This window comes from Acanthisitta chloris, unplaced genomic scaffold, assembly GCF_000695815.1.
Source record: "Acanthisitta chloris isolate BGI_N310 unplaced genomic scaffold, ASM69581v1 scaffold15185, whole genome shotgun sequence".
In the NCBI taxonomy this organism is placed as follows: domain Eukaryota; kingdom Metazoa; phylum Chordata; class Aves; order Passeriformes; family Acanthisittidae; genus Acanthisitta; species Acanthisitta chloris.
Window position 1 is genome coordinate 7611 of NW_008673279.1, and position 17920 is coordinate 25530.

General features: G+C 39.3%; 1 protein-coding gene across 1 annotated transcript in view; it reads left to right on the top strand.

The window, feature by feature from the left end:
- Nucleotides 1-6838: 6838 nt before the first annotated feature.
- The window catches only part of LOC103802422 (vascular endothelial growth factor receptor 1-like), a gene marked incomplete at its 3' end in the record, with an annotated part of 70812 nt that continues 59730 nt past the window's right edge, over nt 6839-17920 (top strand). The window contains exons 1-3 of the mRNA XM_009074892.1: nt 6839-6960; nt 7262-7482; nt 16608-16732. Coding sequence (XP_009073140.1) covers nt 6839-6960; nt 7262-7482; nt 16608-16732 — 468 coding nt within the window. The remainder of the gene's footprint in view (nt 6961-7261; nt 7483-16607; nt 16733-17920) is intronic.

The window sequence follows — 17920 nt, forward strand, 5'->3', positions numbered from 1 at the left end:
TGGAACATCCCTTCTGGACCTGAAAGGGATGAACCAATGAATTGATGTTGATGTGTGTATTTTCTAAGTAAATAGCATCCAATAATTTTCTTGGTCTTGAAAGCAAATTAGAAGACATTTCGGTCACAACAGAGTCATGTTTGAGTGATGGATCTGTGGAGGAGTGATACAGCTTGAGCTGCTGCTTCTGCCCTGAGGGTGTTTCTGTTTGCCAGCTATGTATCAGCACAGGTGGTGCCTCTCTTTGCACAGGAGCAGCAGGAAACAGACAAAGCTACCTTGCAGTCCAAGGATCTGTGTCTGTTAACACTTGTAAATCCTCATGGCCCTTAATTACCCTGCGAAGTTCTGCTTTGGTAGAAATAGTGGTTACATTTTGCTGCTTCAGATCATGAATTTGCTCATCTGGACAATTCTCAATGTCTGAGACAAAGGCACACCTCCTTGCTCTCTCACAGTTAAGCTGTTCTAGTTCCTCTTCTGCAGGCTTCAGGTGTGAAGTTTGGCTTAGCTTCAGAGAAATGGTGTGAAATTAGATGTATGAAGGACTGTGAGGTTTCCTTTAGAATAGGGACCTAAATGGCATCTGAAAGACCTGGAGATACTGCTTTTGAGCCTCAGGGTGGCTCATGACTTGGCACTGTAGGTCTTTCCTGGAGGCTGTTTTTAAATACAGGCAATGGAGACAGTGCTTTTACCCTTGGAAGCAGGAACCAGACTGTTCTGTCTGCTGTGCCTGAGCACCAGAAACCCAGGCAACAGGTGAGATGGGATCTATTGCTGCCATTTATATAGAAAAGTGTCTCCTTCCAGTAGCAGTTCTTCCCAGCCACCAGCAGTCACAGACGTAGAAAGCTTCATTATCCAGGGTGTTCCCTTCTCCCTGTAATCCTGTGGCAGGACCAGGCCAGACAGTCACACTTTGAGCAGGAAAAAAAAATCATAATTTTTTTTCCAGTCGCCACCCAAATTTTGAGACAACTCTGCCTAAGAGTTGTCCTGTCTCTATAAATGGAAGTGTTGATGCTGATGAGAATCTCAGTGTTTATTAAACTAGGAAGACCTGTTGGTCAAGATACCTCCTCATGGTCAGATGTAAATTAAAAGTTTACGTGGGTCTTCAGAGTTGCAATGAGTTTGTTTTTCTGTCTCTTTTTTTTTTCCTGTTTAAATAGTGATTTGGTGTAATTATGTATTTGGAGTTATAGATAGGTGCAACTATTTGACTGAAAAGATAGTTATATTTATTTACAGAATGGCCTGAAGTACTTTTAAAAGAGATGGTAATACAAGAGCTTGTCAAGAATAGCTCTGAAATAAGTAAAACTGCTGATGTCCCAGGGATGCTTACAAGTAAAGGAGCATATGCCATAAGGATATATGAGATTTACTCCCATACGGAGTAAAGCCATATATCCCATATGAGGTTAGCTGGTGGCCATGTTCTGGTTAAGGTGCTGCTGCAGATCAGAGTCAGCTTGTTCTCACTGGAGATGCATAGAAGATCTACCCACTGGGTACTACCATGTCTCTTAACATTTCATTCAGATTCTGGAATTGTGTATTAGTTGCACACATGTGGGTATTCCAATTCCCTTCAATGGGATGACTCATAAGGAAGTGCTCATAAGCAAGAGTAAAGTCCTGGGCTGCATTTGAACTGAATCACCTACGTTAAGGAGCACAGAGTGGTGCTATTGAGAAATCACATGCACTTTCTTTGCAGGGCAGGAGTGTCCTCTACAAAATATATTTTTGCTGAATATGTTTGCATTGGAAAGAAGTGGTATTTAATGGTAAAAATGACAGAGGGTTGGCTATGTTTAACAAGCCTTAAACCACATGCAAATCCAACAATGACAGAAACAATTACTTCATGATGGATAACTTTATTGCCCACAGATGGCACTTTAAACCCAGAAGGTCAGATTCTTTGTATACACTGAAGCTGCAAAGATAAACTGGTCATTCACTTTAACCTGTCATTGAACAGGTGAAAAAAAGATTAGTTGACATGTTGAGAATAACTGAAATGACTGGAAGACAGTAACAGCCTCAAATTATGACAAAGATGTTAGAAAGCCATCGAACCTGCTAACTTCATGAGATTTATAACAACTTCTAATATTGTATATTTTTTAGCTAAGCCATAAAGCTAGCTTTTGAGTTTACTTTCTTTAGTCAAAGGTAGCAGAAATTCACAGTCTAGGAAAGGAAATGCAAAAGTAGAAGGTGGAAAATTCTGAATGGGAATAATCATCCACAATGTGGTCCCAATTTTTAGTTCAGCAGATCTTTCCTTTTTAAGAGAAATCAAAATTTAGCAGAAATCAATGCAAGGTTCATCATGTGTGCATGGTTAGTCATTTGTCTGTAGAACTGGACACACACATCATATTGGAAAAATACATGCGGATTCATTTATTTTATTTTTTTATGACTTGTTATCAGTGTTTTTCCTTAACAGATAATTATAATTTTTGTTTACTTAATTCAGGAAGAGGATCACCTTTTTTATTGCAGGGCAGAAAATAATTTAAGAAGGTTTATTCTTTTGTTGCCTTGCAAATTACAGATTATATCCTCTGCTTTCTTTAAAAAAATTATGTTTGTCCTTCTCTTGCTTTAGACAGAGTGGATAACTTTTGCAATCTAAATTAACGTTGCTCATTAATTAAGCAACCCCGTTGACTGACTTTCGTATGTGTCTAATAAGCCTTCCGAAACAAATAAAATACATCCAAAAATTACCTCTTTCCCCATGGGAGGAGATTCCTCAGTTATCAGGATTAATTAGTTCTCTTGTTGTCACATGAAAAGAAGTTGCACCCCCCAATGTAGGTCAGGGTGAGGGTAGGCAGCTGATGGTCGCTTAGTGACAGGCACAATGATAAGTGAATGTGTCCTGTTGAGCCATGACCCTTCAGAAAAGACAGTGTCAAGTAAAATGCCCACAGAAGGTACATAGGAGGCATAATCCACTTCTAAATATTGACAGTAGGGATTTCCCTGCTATTCTCCTTCCTTTTTCTTTTCTGGTAAACATGTCAAACTCTATTGCATTTGTACTCTGCATCAGTTTTGAAGCATTTAAAAATGTAAGGAAGCTAATGACCCATGAATAGATAGGATGTTAAATAAAGCTATTTTTCTTCAAGACTTAGCATTTTGCTTGTAAAAGCATTGTCTCATACACTTGTAAAAGCAGCAATATTGTCTTGAAATAAGACTTCAGCTTTTTGTCAGTGAAAAACTAAAGAATGAATATATATAAAGCTGGTATGTCATGCCAAATACACTGATGTTGTCTTGAATGTTAATATGATTAACTACTAGAGTTAAGTGTCTAAAATGCTCTTGAAATCAATGATGAAATGCTGGCTTGTATCAATGAGAGCAAACAGACAAACACTAAGAACTCCTTAAGATCCCACCCATGATATTTACAAATACTCTGCTGCCTTTTAGATATGTGTGATATGTGTAAAAGGGCAAAAGCTTGCGTATATATCCAGTATATTTGGCTTTCCTTTTGCCTACAGGATGGGGTGAAGAGATGTGTGTGTTTGGGTTTTTTTATGTGATTTTAATAACTCTGAGGCAGGTACTCTGACATAAGCTTCCAGGAGGCTGCCTTGTTTTGTATGCTTAATTTAAGATACGATCTTCAGATTTTCATGTCTTTGCTTATACCACTGTAGAATTATGAAGATAAAAACTTGTAACATTTATGATGGTTTCTTGCTCTTCCCCTTTGGCAGACTGAAAACAACAGCAGCCCACATTCCCAGGGCTGGTCTCTTGGTCTCAGCATGGGTGGGAGGTGGGCACCACAGGCTTGCTCTCCTGCCTTGCTTTCAGCACCTGTCATTCACATGGATTTTTCCACTTTGCCATCAGTTTTACACAGGAAGAACCTACACATTGCTCTCTAGCAACTAAGTTGAGCGTTGCAGCTCTAGTAGCTGAGCTTTGATCCTGACGGTTTTCTTTGCAGAGCATTGCTGATATTTTTTTCATACACACTGGACTGTTTGTAAATACTGTTGCATGCTTTCAGCTTTTCTAGAGCCTGAAATAAGGAGCACTTCAGAGAAGCTTGAGGCCAAGTTTCCCCCTGTAGTCAGGAACAAGATTCATGAAGCTGGATATAAATACTGCCTTCTTGGGAGAGCATCTGAGCCTCCAGTTCTGGCATGACAAGAGGAATGCAAAATGAAACATAGTAGTTTCGCAAAACAGTCAGATTGTTTAGCTGGAGGACATTGACAAACCCTCTCAACCAAAGTGCCTGGGTTGCAAGAAGCTGCCTAAGCTCTTGTAGCATCTTATCTCAATTTCCTAGTGTTTAGCTTAAGCAGCATTATTTCGGAACAGCGAATGAGTAGACTCATAGACTGTAAGCATCTTTGGGAGACTATCCCATAAAAGCACAGTATGCAGTTTGAAAGAACGAGTACTTCAGAGTTGAGATCCATAAATGGGAGGTGAGAAAATGTTTGGCACGACATACCAGCTTCATTATATATACACTATACACATGAAGGCAATTTTTAGGAAGTCCACGAAACATGTTGTCAGTGTATCACATAACAAACTGCTTCTTCAAAGATTTGCTGCTTCATTTTTCCCCCTTCTTAACAGCTGGCAGAATATAATCACTTCTAGTTAGAAATATGATTGTCTAGACAAATTGCAGAGGAAGTATATGTATTTGTACAGTCTCATCATTCAAACTTCTGGTGTTATTTGTGGTATAGTCCCGAGGACCTCTTTATTCTGAAAACTTGTTATGCCTTTGCTTGAAGCTTGTTCAAGTGAGCTATAATTTAGTTTACATCTATGTTCAAGTGTACCCTTTAAATCTTGTTTTAAATAGGTGTGAATGACAGTATATATAGGACAACTACTGGAGCCACATCTTAAATAAGATATACAGGGCTAAAAAGAAAAGTGTAGATAAATGTACTTAACTTAGATGCCAGAGGTTACTTAAAAGTTAGTTAACCCCTACAGTGTACATTTCCTGAACTGCTAAGGGAGAGAAGCAGGCTACTGAACACCTGCAGCAAACAGTTTTGCGGATTTAATCAGCTCTTTGCTTGTTTCATGGATTGTGCTTGGTAGTCCTAGAATCAGTAGGAAATACTGACAAATGGAGCACAGCTGGCTTCTCAGAAAAACAAAACCCCCAAAACCGGCAGATGATGGCAGTGCCTCTTTACCTTTTGTACAAAATCTTTGTACTTTTAGCATCTCTCTCCATCCATGGGGACTTGGCTTCTAAGTCTTTCTTGGGTGGCAGGAATTCAAGTCCACATCTCAGAACAAAGTTCTGGTATTCAGTCTCTAATCTGAAGCTGCAGCCATTGACTTTGGAGTGTTTATACAGCCAAAATTTAGTCACCAGTCTCAGCTGGAACTAGTCTCCAAAAGTTCCCTCTATAGTCAACAAAAGAGGGAGGCCTTTCCAATGGGTGTTCCATAGCCACCAAATAAGGTTCATGTATTTCTACTGTGTTTGATGCATACAGCTGTTCATATTTGACTGTGGCAGGGACCTCCTGGAAGAACTTAAAATAGCTGCACTCAAATGGTACTTGACTGAGTTCTAGCAGAAAAATTTGCATTATCCTTGTTTATGAGATGTTGATTCTCCTGTATGTTGACAAAGTGATAATTTCTCTGAGGGTAAAATGATCTGGGGTACTCACTGCTACTTTCTCAGGACACTGAAATCTTCACAAATTGCACTTGAGTCCAGATTAGGCTAAAACTGGTTTTCAGCTTTAACTGTTTCAAAGTATTTTCTTGTTATGTTTCTAGCTTCTGGAACACTTTGCTGTCAGTATGAGGGCAATGGGATGGATCCAAGGACTGTTTCTTCCCTAAGGCATGCACTTCTGTCTGGTTGCTATGAAAGCTTTCGTGGTGATAGCCTGTTATAGGCCAAAGATAAAACATAATGTCTTTCCAGTCAGCAGTTCTCAACTTGATGAGAGGGAAGGTCCAGTGCTCCTCTAGTCTTCTGACCATGGGGCTTTTTCATGGACTTCCTAAAAATTGCCTTCGTGTGGCCTTTGAGGAGACTGCCTGGAAGTTTTTGAGTGTCCTAAACTACTTTGTGTGATACTGACACCCAGGGTTTCATCCATACCGGATGGTCAGTCCATGTCAGCACACTTGCTTTCTCAAATAAGCAGGACATCTGGTCTGGATGGTGCCTTGATCTTGTTCTCAAAATTTATTGTAAAGCTCTCCAGTTGCCTTTTCGACACCATGTCACTGGTAGGAAGCCTGCAGCTGGCAAGGGACCATAGGTAACAGTACTGTGACCTTCAGTCAGGAAGGGAAGATCCTTAATCCCCTTTCACTTCTTCCACAGCAGTTCCAGCTTTGCAGCAAGTTCTTTGAGTGGGATTTCAAAAGAGTCTTGAAAGTCAATACATGGCTCTTGCCATGGAAGTGGCTGACTTTTGCCCTTTCCATTGAAGGGGCTGCCATGGTGGTGTTTGCTAAGGAAATGCAGCCAGTGGTGCTTGAGAGCATGCTTCCGTGGTTAGATGTGTGGCCATAAGGTCCTGAAATTTCTTCATGCTATGCTCAGTGAACAATTTGAGAGCAAAGTCATTGACCGATAGCTTTCATTTCTGTTTTCTTTCCTGAGTAATTCTCCTGGAAGATTATGTGAGTCCTGAGTCAGGACATCGGGACTTTGTTCAGAGGAAGAGAGTATGTGTGGTGAGAGGGGCACACGATTTTCTTTTCTTTTCCTTTCCAGTATAACATCATAAATATGAGTGGAGTGGGAACAGAATGATTTGTCATTGCTAATGTTATGTTTTTTTTCTTTGTTTTTCTAGGATCTAGTTCAGGATCAAAATTAAAAGTTCCTGAGCTGAGTATAAATGGCACACAGCATGTTGTTCAAGTGGGCCAGACTTTGAATCTCACATGCAGGTAACCAACTGAGTTGCATTCTGATAATTTGGCAGGGAGATCATACACCTGACACTTTTTTTTTTTTTTGGTAACTGAAATTAGGAAAAAATGAAACTTTATGCTGTGGGGAAAGGTGGGGAGTGAACTTCAATGGCAATTGTTTAATAGTTCTTTGTTGTTTCTGTTGTTGTTTTTGGAAAACAAGATAAAAGAGAACCCCAGAAATAGCCTGATATAATAAAAAAAGAAAGCTTGGGAACTGGAGCTATATAATTGCAGCCCAACATAATTGTTTCTGCTTCCTTATCTGTGTTTGCAGGGGGGAAATGGTTCATTCATGGTCTTTGCCTGAAACTCTAAGCAAGGATAGCAAAAGGCTGAAAGTAATTAAGTATGCCTGTGGAAGGAATGGGAAGCAGTCCTGCAGCAGCCTGACCTTGAGCAGAACTCAAGCTAGTGACACTGGGAACTATAGCTGCAAATACCCAACAAGTCCAGCAAAAAAGAAGAAGGAATCTACAGTCTATGTATTTATTAACGGTAAGATTAAGCTTTTTTAACACTTCTTGGTACTTGCACTTCAGTGCAGCAAAGTGAATAAATAAGGCAGTTCAGCTGTGGCTAAATACAGAGTTTTTAATGATATTTTCAGCCTTGCAAAATGCAATGATAATTTACCAATTAGTGTATAAAATCTGCTTTCTCAGAGCTCACAAATACATATGTTAGTGCATTACCTGTTAGGAAGCAAAATGTAGAAAGAAAAAAACCCAATCCAATCAGTCTACTAGAGTAAATAATAGTCCACATGGAAGTGGACTATAAGTGAATATGTGAAATGGGTATCAGATAAATCGTATTTTACATGACTGGATGGTGACATGATTTCTAGGCAGCTGAAGGATGCTAAAGCTGCCTGTCCAGATCACTGAATTATCTCATGCTGTAGAAAATTACTATTTGCATGTTAAGCCATATTCAAAAATGTACTCTGTAGTCCATGTCACGCAGAGTGTAAAAATCTAGAATAAATAGAATCAAATTAAACACGGGATTGTGTTCAACAAACAAGTATTGTGTAATGTATGGGAAATGCTGGAATTAGGTCAGTTAGGCTATAACAGAAATTTCTTTCTGATCCTGTTTTCTTTCAGGGTATTAATCAGACACTTCTCAGAATAGTTGAATTCAATAGGCACAACAATAAAAGAATCAGTTACAGTACTTTAGGGATTTAATCAATATTTTAGTTGTTCTTGATTTTTACTGAGTAAAATTAATAGATTACCATAAAATATTAGGATTCACAGATTTTGAAAACCCATATTACAGAGAATGTGCAACTGGAAGTTTTCCAAATTATGGGTCTCCTGCTTCTAATGAGTTCACATCAGAGTGAATTAGCCTTTGTTTTCATTTTGTGATATGAAGAGTGGGACTGGGGCTGTGAAAAAGCAGAATGAAATGGACTTCTGACTGCACTGATAGAAAATAAGACAGCTCCTCCCATTATTGTGTTGCTTTATTGAGAATTATCTCCTAATTCATACTGTTAATCCTGCTTTCCTTCATCTAAAATACACTGCAGAGTGTTTTTATTACCAGCTGTTTTAATACAATTCACTGGAAATCCAGCAACAGATGCATCCATTGAAGAATAGCCAAAGCAGGATATTCATTTAGTGACCAACATTTCCTGCAGCCTTGGAAAACTTACAATTTTCTTGGATGACTTTTGCAGTTTCCCATCATGGGACCTTCTTGAACCTCCCACCTTGGATGTCCTCTCTATCTGAGATTTACCCGCAATCCTCTCTGTTCACCAGATGACAAGGACCTCTCTGCTAAGCCCACTTTATGATATGAGAGATGCCTTTATGTTTTCTTGGTCTCTTACCTGTTTGAAGTGTTATTTTTTCTTGATCCTGAATTTTTACAAATGGAAGACACAACCAGTCTTTTTAACTCTTCACTGCTTCCTAAGCTGTATGTGGCTTACCTGCATCAGAATGAGATCTTCAATTGGATGATTGTGAGCCAAGGTTATCTACAGAATTTACATGGTGATGGAAGAAGAATGTATCATTGTGGAAATAGTTTTAGGACAGACATCAGCCACCTTCCCAGCCACTTTCCCTGCCACAATAATCTGTTAAGGAAGACTGCCTGAGTGTCTTGGTTTTGTTGCTGTTTCAGGGACATTCAGCCATAAATGTTGATATCACTGTGAGGATGGCGTTAGATTTATTTCTCCTCCTACCTTACTGCCAAAAAAACTAGTAAAATATTTAAGGAACAAGCCTGTATCAAGCTTAGACCTCTTGGGCATGTCAGTTTTCTGAATTTGACAGTCCTTCTGATTGAAAACCAATTTCTTAACATTTAAGTGTTGATTGTGTCCTAGGAAGCACACATGAGAGTTAGGGCAAACTACTGATAATGAAGGAGACTGCAAGGTAATTTGCTTATTTAATGCCTGTTGAAAGTGTCACTCTGTCCTGAGATGGAGAAAGGTAGATTAGTCCTCCAAAAATTTACAGTTTTGTGGAGAACTGTTGAGTAAGTTGGAAAGAAAGAAGATACTGAGTACCAAAACTTGCCTTTTCTAATAAGTGTAGCATTAGCATATGGAAAGAAAATACTTTTTCTATCTTTTTTCTTTTCTATCTGTCTTAATATAAGTCACTGTTTCCATGAACACACATGAAATTCCATTATCTGGCTCAAGTGCGGGGTAACAAAATCCTCTGTGAAGACTACCTTTTCTGAGTTTAGTTTTATTTTACATCAATTTGTCAGTGTTTAGGAAATAAACATTTGTAAAATTTGGGTCCCTCCTAGTTTTGTATTGTTTCCTGTGGCAGGACGTTGTGTCAGTCCATTTCCCATATTAGCTCCATGTGGATCACAGAGGTGACTGTTTCCCATGTCTTAGTATGCTGCAGATGAGAACAAATAGTTGCTATTTACAAATGCAGAATCCAAATCAGGAAAGTTGATATTGTTTGTACAGGAAGTCATCACTTATTGTTTTAAAAATGTTATTCATTTCCGTAATTAGAATGATACTGAATATGAACTGGATTAAAAAAACACCCAAACACCAAACTGCAATAAACCCAGTAAGTCCTTTGGTTCAGTCATGAGCTTATACTACAGCAAACAATGGACTTCTATAGACTAAAACAAGATGCAAGACAATGAGGAAACTGCATGTCCCACATGCCCCAGAATAACTTGGATCATTTTTGAAGTCCTGCTTTTGGGGAGCAAGAAGAGGTTGGTAATTCTTTTGCAGGAGCTAGTCCTGACACCACCCTTCTTTCAGCTGGAGAGGTCACTACTGAGTTGCAGAGGGGAGTGAGTGCGCAGTGTGCGTCGCAGCAACTCTTGACCCCCACACAGCTCAAGAATTGAGACATTAAGCTAGGGAAATTAATTCTCTTAAGAGCCTTCAACTTTGCTTTAAGAAAACTGGTGGCCTGACTTCCCCCACAAGCCATGGGAAAAATCTGACATGAAGCAAAGCTTCTTTGCCAATTTCTCCGCTGTCTCTGACCCAAAAGTGCTCAGAGCTTTGTTTTGTAAGGCAACTGAAGCCTAGTAGTAAAATGGAGAGATGTGCAATGAGTGCTCACTGCATACATGGCAGTGAGGCTTAGGGAACTTTCTGAAAAGAGATAATGATGAAAAAAAGACATTTAAGAAATACCAAATTACCAGCAGGCTATTTTGAAACCTATGTAGCTTTCCCTGGGGGCAGTACTAAAGGTTTTCTTTCTGTCTGCTTTGTCCTGATATCTCCAAGACACTTTTCAGTTGCTGAAGCCCATTCACTCTCTTCAAAAATGTGTTGTTCTCTTCATTTTCTACTCTCATAATTTCTTGCCTTTGATCAATTGTTCCCATAGTATAACAGAGGAAAAGCATGTAAGTTCAATTACATTGATATATCAAAGTTAGATTTTTGTAAGAATTTAAATAAACTGTGATTCAAGTTGAAGTGTTGCTATTTTCTGTGATGAAGACAGCTTTCAGCTAGTAATATACAGGAGTAAAGTCTTAATTCTGCTGCAACAGAGAGTAGAATTCTTCTCTAAGTGAAGCTGTATTGGACTTTAGGGTATTAGCCCATTTCTTAGTCAATGTTCTCCCTCTCCTTGTCTGTCCTCACAGTTCTACTCTGCATGTCTTCTGGCCACTTGTTCTTCCTTGCAAAATGAGACATGTTTTGAAATCAGACCTCTAGGCTGAGTCAGTTGTCTATTCTCTTTCTATACTTAACACCAAGAACAAAAGGACCTTCTGGTATGTACTTTTCAGCACTGACTTTTCAAGAAATCTGGAGAACAAGCTTAGAATATATGTCTTGCTTTGAGATTATTTAAGTCAGGTGAGAAAAATCAGAGTCAGATAATTAAAGGTACAGGTCCTGAGAGTTGTACTCACCAATGTCTAGAATTACAAATATGACCACTAGTTTTATATATTTGGCTTGAGATGTGTCTCAGGCTCAGCTGTCCAAAATGAAGGCCTTTAGCATTAGGGAATGGTTCAAAATGTTAGCCTTTGAAATCCCAAAACATCTGGGGTGTTGAGCTCATTTTCAAACTCTAAAGTTATATGCTGTAAGTTCTGAGCATATGGCACCTCCTTGGGAGGTCCACTTGCTGACAGATAGCTGGATCCAGCCCCAGAACTGACATGCATTAAGATTTAGCTTGAATGGATTGACTCCTGTAATCCTAAAGACACTATTATTGCAGAACATGGAGGGCATCCAAAGAGTTCTCCAAAAGATCTAAATAATTCAGGTGGAAAAAAGCAGTAAGGTAAAACATGCTAAAATCTAAGAGAAAGGGAGGTTTTCTTCTTTTTTTTTTTCTTTTTCCTTTATTCACAAATAAAGTACTGATAAAAGAACCTGCTGAGGCCTGGGAAACTCTTCCTCCCTTGTGCCTTTTTCTTTTTTTTTTTGTCTTTGCTTTTGGCACAGTTTTAACATATGAGCAGTATGGTTTTGGCTTACACTCTCAGAGTCAATAATATGATAGTGCTTCTGTTATGAAAAGGAAACTAGTTGGAATTAAACTATGTTGCAGCTGTATCAAGTATGTGGACACATTTTTAGTGTCTAATGAGGTTCCTGTTACAAAACAGAGATCTCTAGGACTTGCTGACGTCAATCACCTATTAATGGCTGTGCTTTTGTCATTGTGTGTACATGGACTTCATATCGTAGGACACTGTTGAGCGGAGCATGTGTGGACATCTTGGCAGCATCAAAGGCTATGCACTAAGCCCTCCAAGGTCCTTCTCCCTCACCAAGGCTCATGGCTCCTACTGGAACAGAAATACATTTCCAGGATGAGCCATCATAATGGAGGGGTAAATCTGAAAGAGAATTCCCAATATCTATTAGCTTTTCTAGGGATTGCTTGCTGAACATAATAAATGCTCTGGCATTGATTTCCTGGCTAATGGGACTGTTTTTCCTTGAGATTTTGAACTGTGTTTTATTTGTGTTGTGGACCTATGTTGATAGCCTCCTATAACTAGTCCCAAAGGAAAATAAAACAACCTTGCCTAAAAAATTGCTGTACAATTACACCAGCAATGCTTTGTCTTCTAGATGGAAATTAATAATTATGAAAGTCTAAGTTAAAAAAAAAACCCCAATCAAAAACATCCTGAAAACAGGAGGGGAGTTCTCTATATCACAAGTCTTCCTTCAAGGTTTAGATATGCTTTATATTTGAAAAGTATCATACTACAGCCTAAGAAGAGGCAAAGGAACAACATTTCTTCCAGAACAAAACATTCAAAATGGGATTTTTTTTTCTTAAGAAACATTGGAACCTACATGTGGGCAGGTTGAATAGGTACATTCCCTAAGGCATAATTCATCTCATGGTAAAACAGATGTCTAGAACAGGTTGGATGAACCCTATTGCAAAATTGCTCTGTTCTCCCCAGGGACAGCACTAACAGTTTGGCCACCTATCTCAGTGAGAAATGTTTGTATTTTGGATATGTAAATGAGATTGGAACCACTCTTGGTGTGCAAGGTTCTTCTGGAATTACTTCTGAACAGCCCTAGTAATTTAGCTGGGATAAATAATGTTAGTTAGGGTGAATCCCTACAGTGGAAAGGGAAATTGGCAATTGGCCCATTAACTTTAATGAAGTTAATATGTCTGTTCTTTAGTAAAGACTTGGGTCCTTTTCATGTGCATGAGGGAAAAGGGTGTTACGTGAATGTGAGGAAAATATTTTACCTCTTTTAGCCTGAAAAGAATCTTAATGATGAGCCATGTATAAGTAGGTATTTTGGAAGAACTTCAGAGGACAAGCTTTCAGAGATTTCAAGGAGCTTAGCTTTTCCTGCAGAGACTTCTCTTATTGCAAATGTATGTGTAAGTACTTCGACTTACATAGCTCAGATTATTCAAACCAAACCCAAGAACAGTAGCTGAAGCTTGTGGAAATAAAGAACCTCTCCATCCTTCCCGAATTTGGCATTTCAGTTTTGGCTAATTTAGCTGTTTGTGCAGATCCTATAAATAGCCTAGACAGGTTACTGATACCAGACATAATATTGCTTGTGTTAAGTCTCTTTATCAAGTTTTTAGCTGGCTGCCAACCAGCTTAGTAAAAAGCTGCTATTTATGTTCTTTAACAATATAGCAAGTGACCTTCATGGATTTTGTGAAAGCTTTTTGAGGTTTCATGTTGATTGTAACTGAGGGTTATTGTAAGGAACACAGCCAATCCAGCACACAGTCATTAATTCCAGGCACAATTTAAAAATGCACTAAACTGACTTTAGAGTAACCTTTAACATACGCAAATATTGTCTGTCCAGCTTTCATTTTGCTACCCTCTCAGGCAGCTCTGAAGAAAAAACAAAAACCACCCAACGAAAACAAAATCAGTAATTCAAAAAACAAGGTCAAGCCTCTTAGATTTTCCATTCGAAATCCTGATGAAGCTGAAAGTGTAACTTGAATGTGATCTTCAAGATAGGTCAGTCTGTGAGGTTCCTTTTATGTCTAGAGCTTTCTGAAGTTCCTGCTGGTGGAAGTTAGGTCATTCAGCAGTTTGGGGAAGGATAGCATTTACCTCCCCTCAGGAAGAAATTGAGAGGAAATGTCGCAGGAGCTAGTGGTAATAGCTGGGGTTGTGATGGGACAGAAAGAGGAAAGGAGCAAGGAGAGCTGTTGCTTGGATGATAGAAGGATTCCACATTGGCATACCCTGCCAACATGGCATAACCTGCCTTAGTGCTGTTGCATGTTCTGTTTCCCTGATCCAGGCTGGTAGACCCTGCACCAGACTCTGGTCTTGAGGCACTGAGAGTATCCCTTTATGGCCATTTAGATGGAAAGAGAATAAAATCAAAGGGAATCAGGAAAAGCCTCCACGCTCATTATGAAAACAAAACTGTGCTAGGAAACATGATGCGTATTTCTTTTAATCAAAAGCAGGAAGACATTTGGAGCACTTGGGGCCATCGATTGCCCTCCGGCCCATGGCGGAAGTCCCCGGTGATGTCAATGGGAGCTCTGCACGCGAATAGCGGGGGCACAGAGACGCCTTGGCGCACCATTGCAGGGAGTGTACCAAGAAAGGCTGTGACCGAGCTTTAAAGCCTACCAAGAGCAGCCAGGGCACTTAGCTGGCTTTTATAGAACACTTTGTTGACTTCTCTAGGCGTGAATGTGCATTTCCATCGAAGAAGAAAGAAAAGCTAAATGTGGTGTTTCATGCTTGTTTCCTGTCCCTGCCTTTGGATGGGCAGGAATCCTGTGAGGGCTGAGCTGCACAGCCCCCACTGCCTTGATACTGGCATTGGTCAGTGGTGACACTCTGTCTGCAGACAGTACCGGTAGTCCCCAGAACAGCTCTTCCTCACACTTACAATGATCTGGAGGTTATGATACAGGAAACTACTTTGCAAAGCTTGCTGGTTTGGGGCAGGAGCTCTTAATTTTGTGACAAAGACAAACGAGTCTTTGGGGAGCAGTAAATTGGTTTGTCTGATAATGTTAAGGGGCAGGTGACCTCCTCTGTGGCTGCAGCCCCTGAAACAAAAAAGGTTCTTTTCCCTATGCTACAAACAGGTTCATTCTTGGTCTTTCCTTGACTCGTACTGCAGAGGAAACGTCAACCTAACAAGTCCTTAGGGCATTTTTTATTACATATGCATCCTCTATTACTCATAAGTTCCTTTTGCCATCTCAGTGGACATTAACACCTATTATTCAATAATACTTTGTGGCTTTCCTTTCAGAAAGTTTGTGTAACAATTTCATTAAACATCTTTAGAAAAACTTTCTTCTGTATCCTGGGGTACATTTGAGATACATTGCCTTGGGATTCTCACCAGTATAAATTAGAGTTGAATTTGTTTCTCTTCCTGTTTGATGCCTCAAACAAAAATATTATTGCATATAATAAGAAAAGAGGGTCTTAAGGGCAGAACAGTTTTATGACATTGGGAAATGAATATAATAGTTTTGAAAGAGAAGCAAATTTAATGTATTTGAGGAACTACTTGAGTGAGTATAGATCAATGTGTGCAGAAGTTTAGGACCAGAACATTTGAATAAAGTATTACAATTTGAGGTTATATTAGAGATCGGTTCTTGCTAGCTTTACTAATTTCTTATCCAAGAAAGATTTCCATTGTTATTTGTAAGATTTTTGACTCAGTGAAAATACTAGGATTTGAGAGAAAAAATTGAAAATTGGGTGTAAATAAGCATGGAATTAAGATCTGAATGTTCTGCTGTTTTAGGAGTTAAAAACCTAACTTTATATGAATTTGGAGGTAGTCTCTCTGCAATGTTAGTCAAACTGAACCTTCAGGTCTGAACACCTGCAAAGAAGATTTGGAGCCAGCCCTGTGGCTTGAGCCCCTCTTTGTTAAGTGGTCCAAACAATAGCAGCAGCAATGTTCCCTGTTCCCAGCGCAAGCTATTTATGACAATGCCCTTTGTTAAAGGGATTGTTCAAGGGACGGTAAATTACTCTGCCAAGCTTTAGTTACTGAGTCGTGAGGAATTAATGTGTTCCTGGCATTTTCATTTACCTTGTCACTTAAAAAAGACACACATCAGTATTGTGATAGTGGGAAGGAGGAGAATAATTAACTCTCGTTAGTCTGTATTCTCAGAGTTGAAAAAATGACTGGATAATCGTGGTAGATTCTTTCTCCTGGTGCACTCAAGATCAATTTTTCCCATCAGTTTCCCTGCAGACAGCAGGAACATATCCTTTGTAGGGGTTTCCTGATAAGTGAATTTCAGCTCACTTCCCACATAATTGCTTTTCCCGGTGATAATAAAATAGAAATGCCATGAAATAGGAAGCATATATCTCAGCAGTAGAGATGTTGCTGTAATGAGAAAAAAGGACTTTGACTGTCCTGAAATGTAAAGGAGATCTCAAACTACTGCTGTTGATACTGAATAATAAATACCTTTTTTAATATTCAATAACAGTTTCCTGAACATATTTAGACAAAAGTAATCAGAAGCTTTGTTTAGCTTTTGTTATGGACAGGGCTAGTCTGTTCCTTCCAGGCTGAATGAACCATTGCAATTTCCATACACTGTCTTAAGATTTCAGATACTAACTTTTTCTTTTTTTTTCTCTTGCAGATACAGGCAATCCATTTGTGGAGATGTATAGTGATATACCTAAAATAATATACATGACTGTGGGAAGAGAAATGATTGTTCCATGCAGAGTCACAGCACCAAACGTTGCTGTTACTTTAGAAAAGGTACCTCTCTCCAAGCATGCTCTGAAAGCGTTACTGTGGATGATGCTTATTGTTTGTTTGGTTGCAGCTATTATAATGCCTCTGAAATGCTTTAACAATTTAGTATTTCTTATGCAACATTTCTGGGTGTCAGTACGTTTAGAAGTACTTCAACCCTAGAGGCTTTGTTTCATATCTCACAGAAGGGCTTCATCAAATCTCCTGCACTGGGTGGCAATTTTCTGTAGAAACTTAAACTCTTTATACCGCTTTCTTAAACCTACACTGACAAGGGTTTCTTAAACCCAGGAAGGAATTTCTTGTTAGAAGAGATTTCCTCCCACCTCTTCCCCTGCCCTGCCTCCCCTTTCCTCGTCTGTCCTCTGGAACAGCGGTAAGTGCAGTCTCTGGAGACTTGCTGGGGCTGTACGAGGACCTCTGCAAGTCTTTGCCCTACCTCGCTCCCACCACTGACTTTGCTGCTTCCTTTTACATAAGAGTGCACTTATCAGAAAAGAGATGGCTTCTCTTTGTGGGGAAACTTTGTGGGAAAACTGCAGAGTTTGAAGTGGTGAGACCAGTTTTAGAAAAAAAATATACATTTTCATGTTTTGGGAAAAACATTTATTTTTTTATTAAGGGGTAATGGGTTCAAATTGAAGGAGGGAAAGTTTAGGTTATGTATTAGAAAAAAGGTTTTTACTGTAAGGGTGGTGAGACACTGGAACAGGTTGCCCAGGGACGTGATGGCTGCCCTGACCCTGGGGATGTTCAAAGCCGGGTTGGATGAGGCCTTGAGCAACCTGGTCTAGTGAGAAGGTGTCCCTGCCCTTGGCAGAGGGGATTGAAACTAGATGATCTGTAAGGTCCATTCCAACCCTTAAATTCCATGATTCTGTGATTCCCAGGTGCCTTGAGAGTTACATGGACAGCTAACTGAACTATATGTATGTAGTAAAGTACTTGTCATCAAGATAGAGAATGAGGAGCCTTTTTTTAAGTTCCCTTTTTTAGCTTAAAAATTAGATGGAGGTGACAGTGATGTTTTGTTTCTAAATAAAGGGAATTCTGTACATGGTGGCATGAAAGTTCATCACTGTTACAAGGAAAATAAATTGGTGTCTTTATAGAATAACATGCAATTGCCAGGTAATATCACCATAAGATGCTTGTCTGGTTCAATACAAGTCTTTGATTCCTCTTTGACTA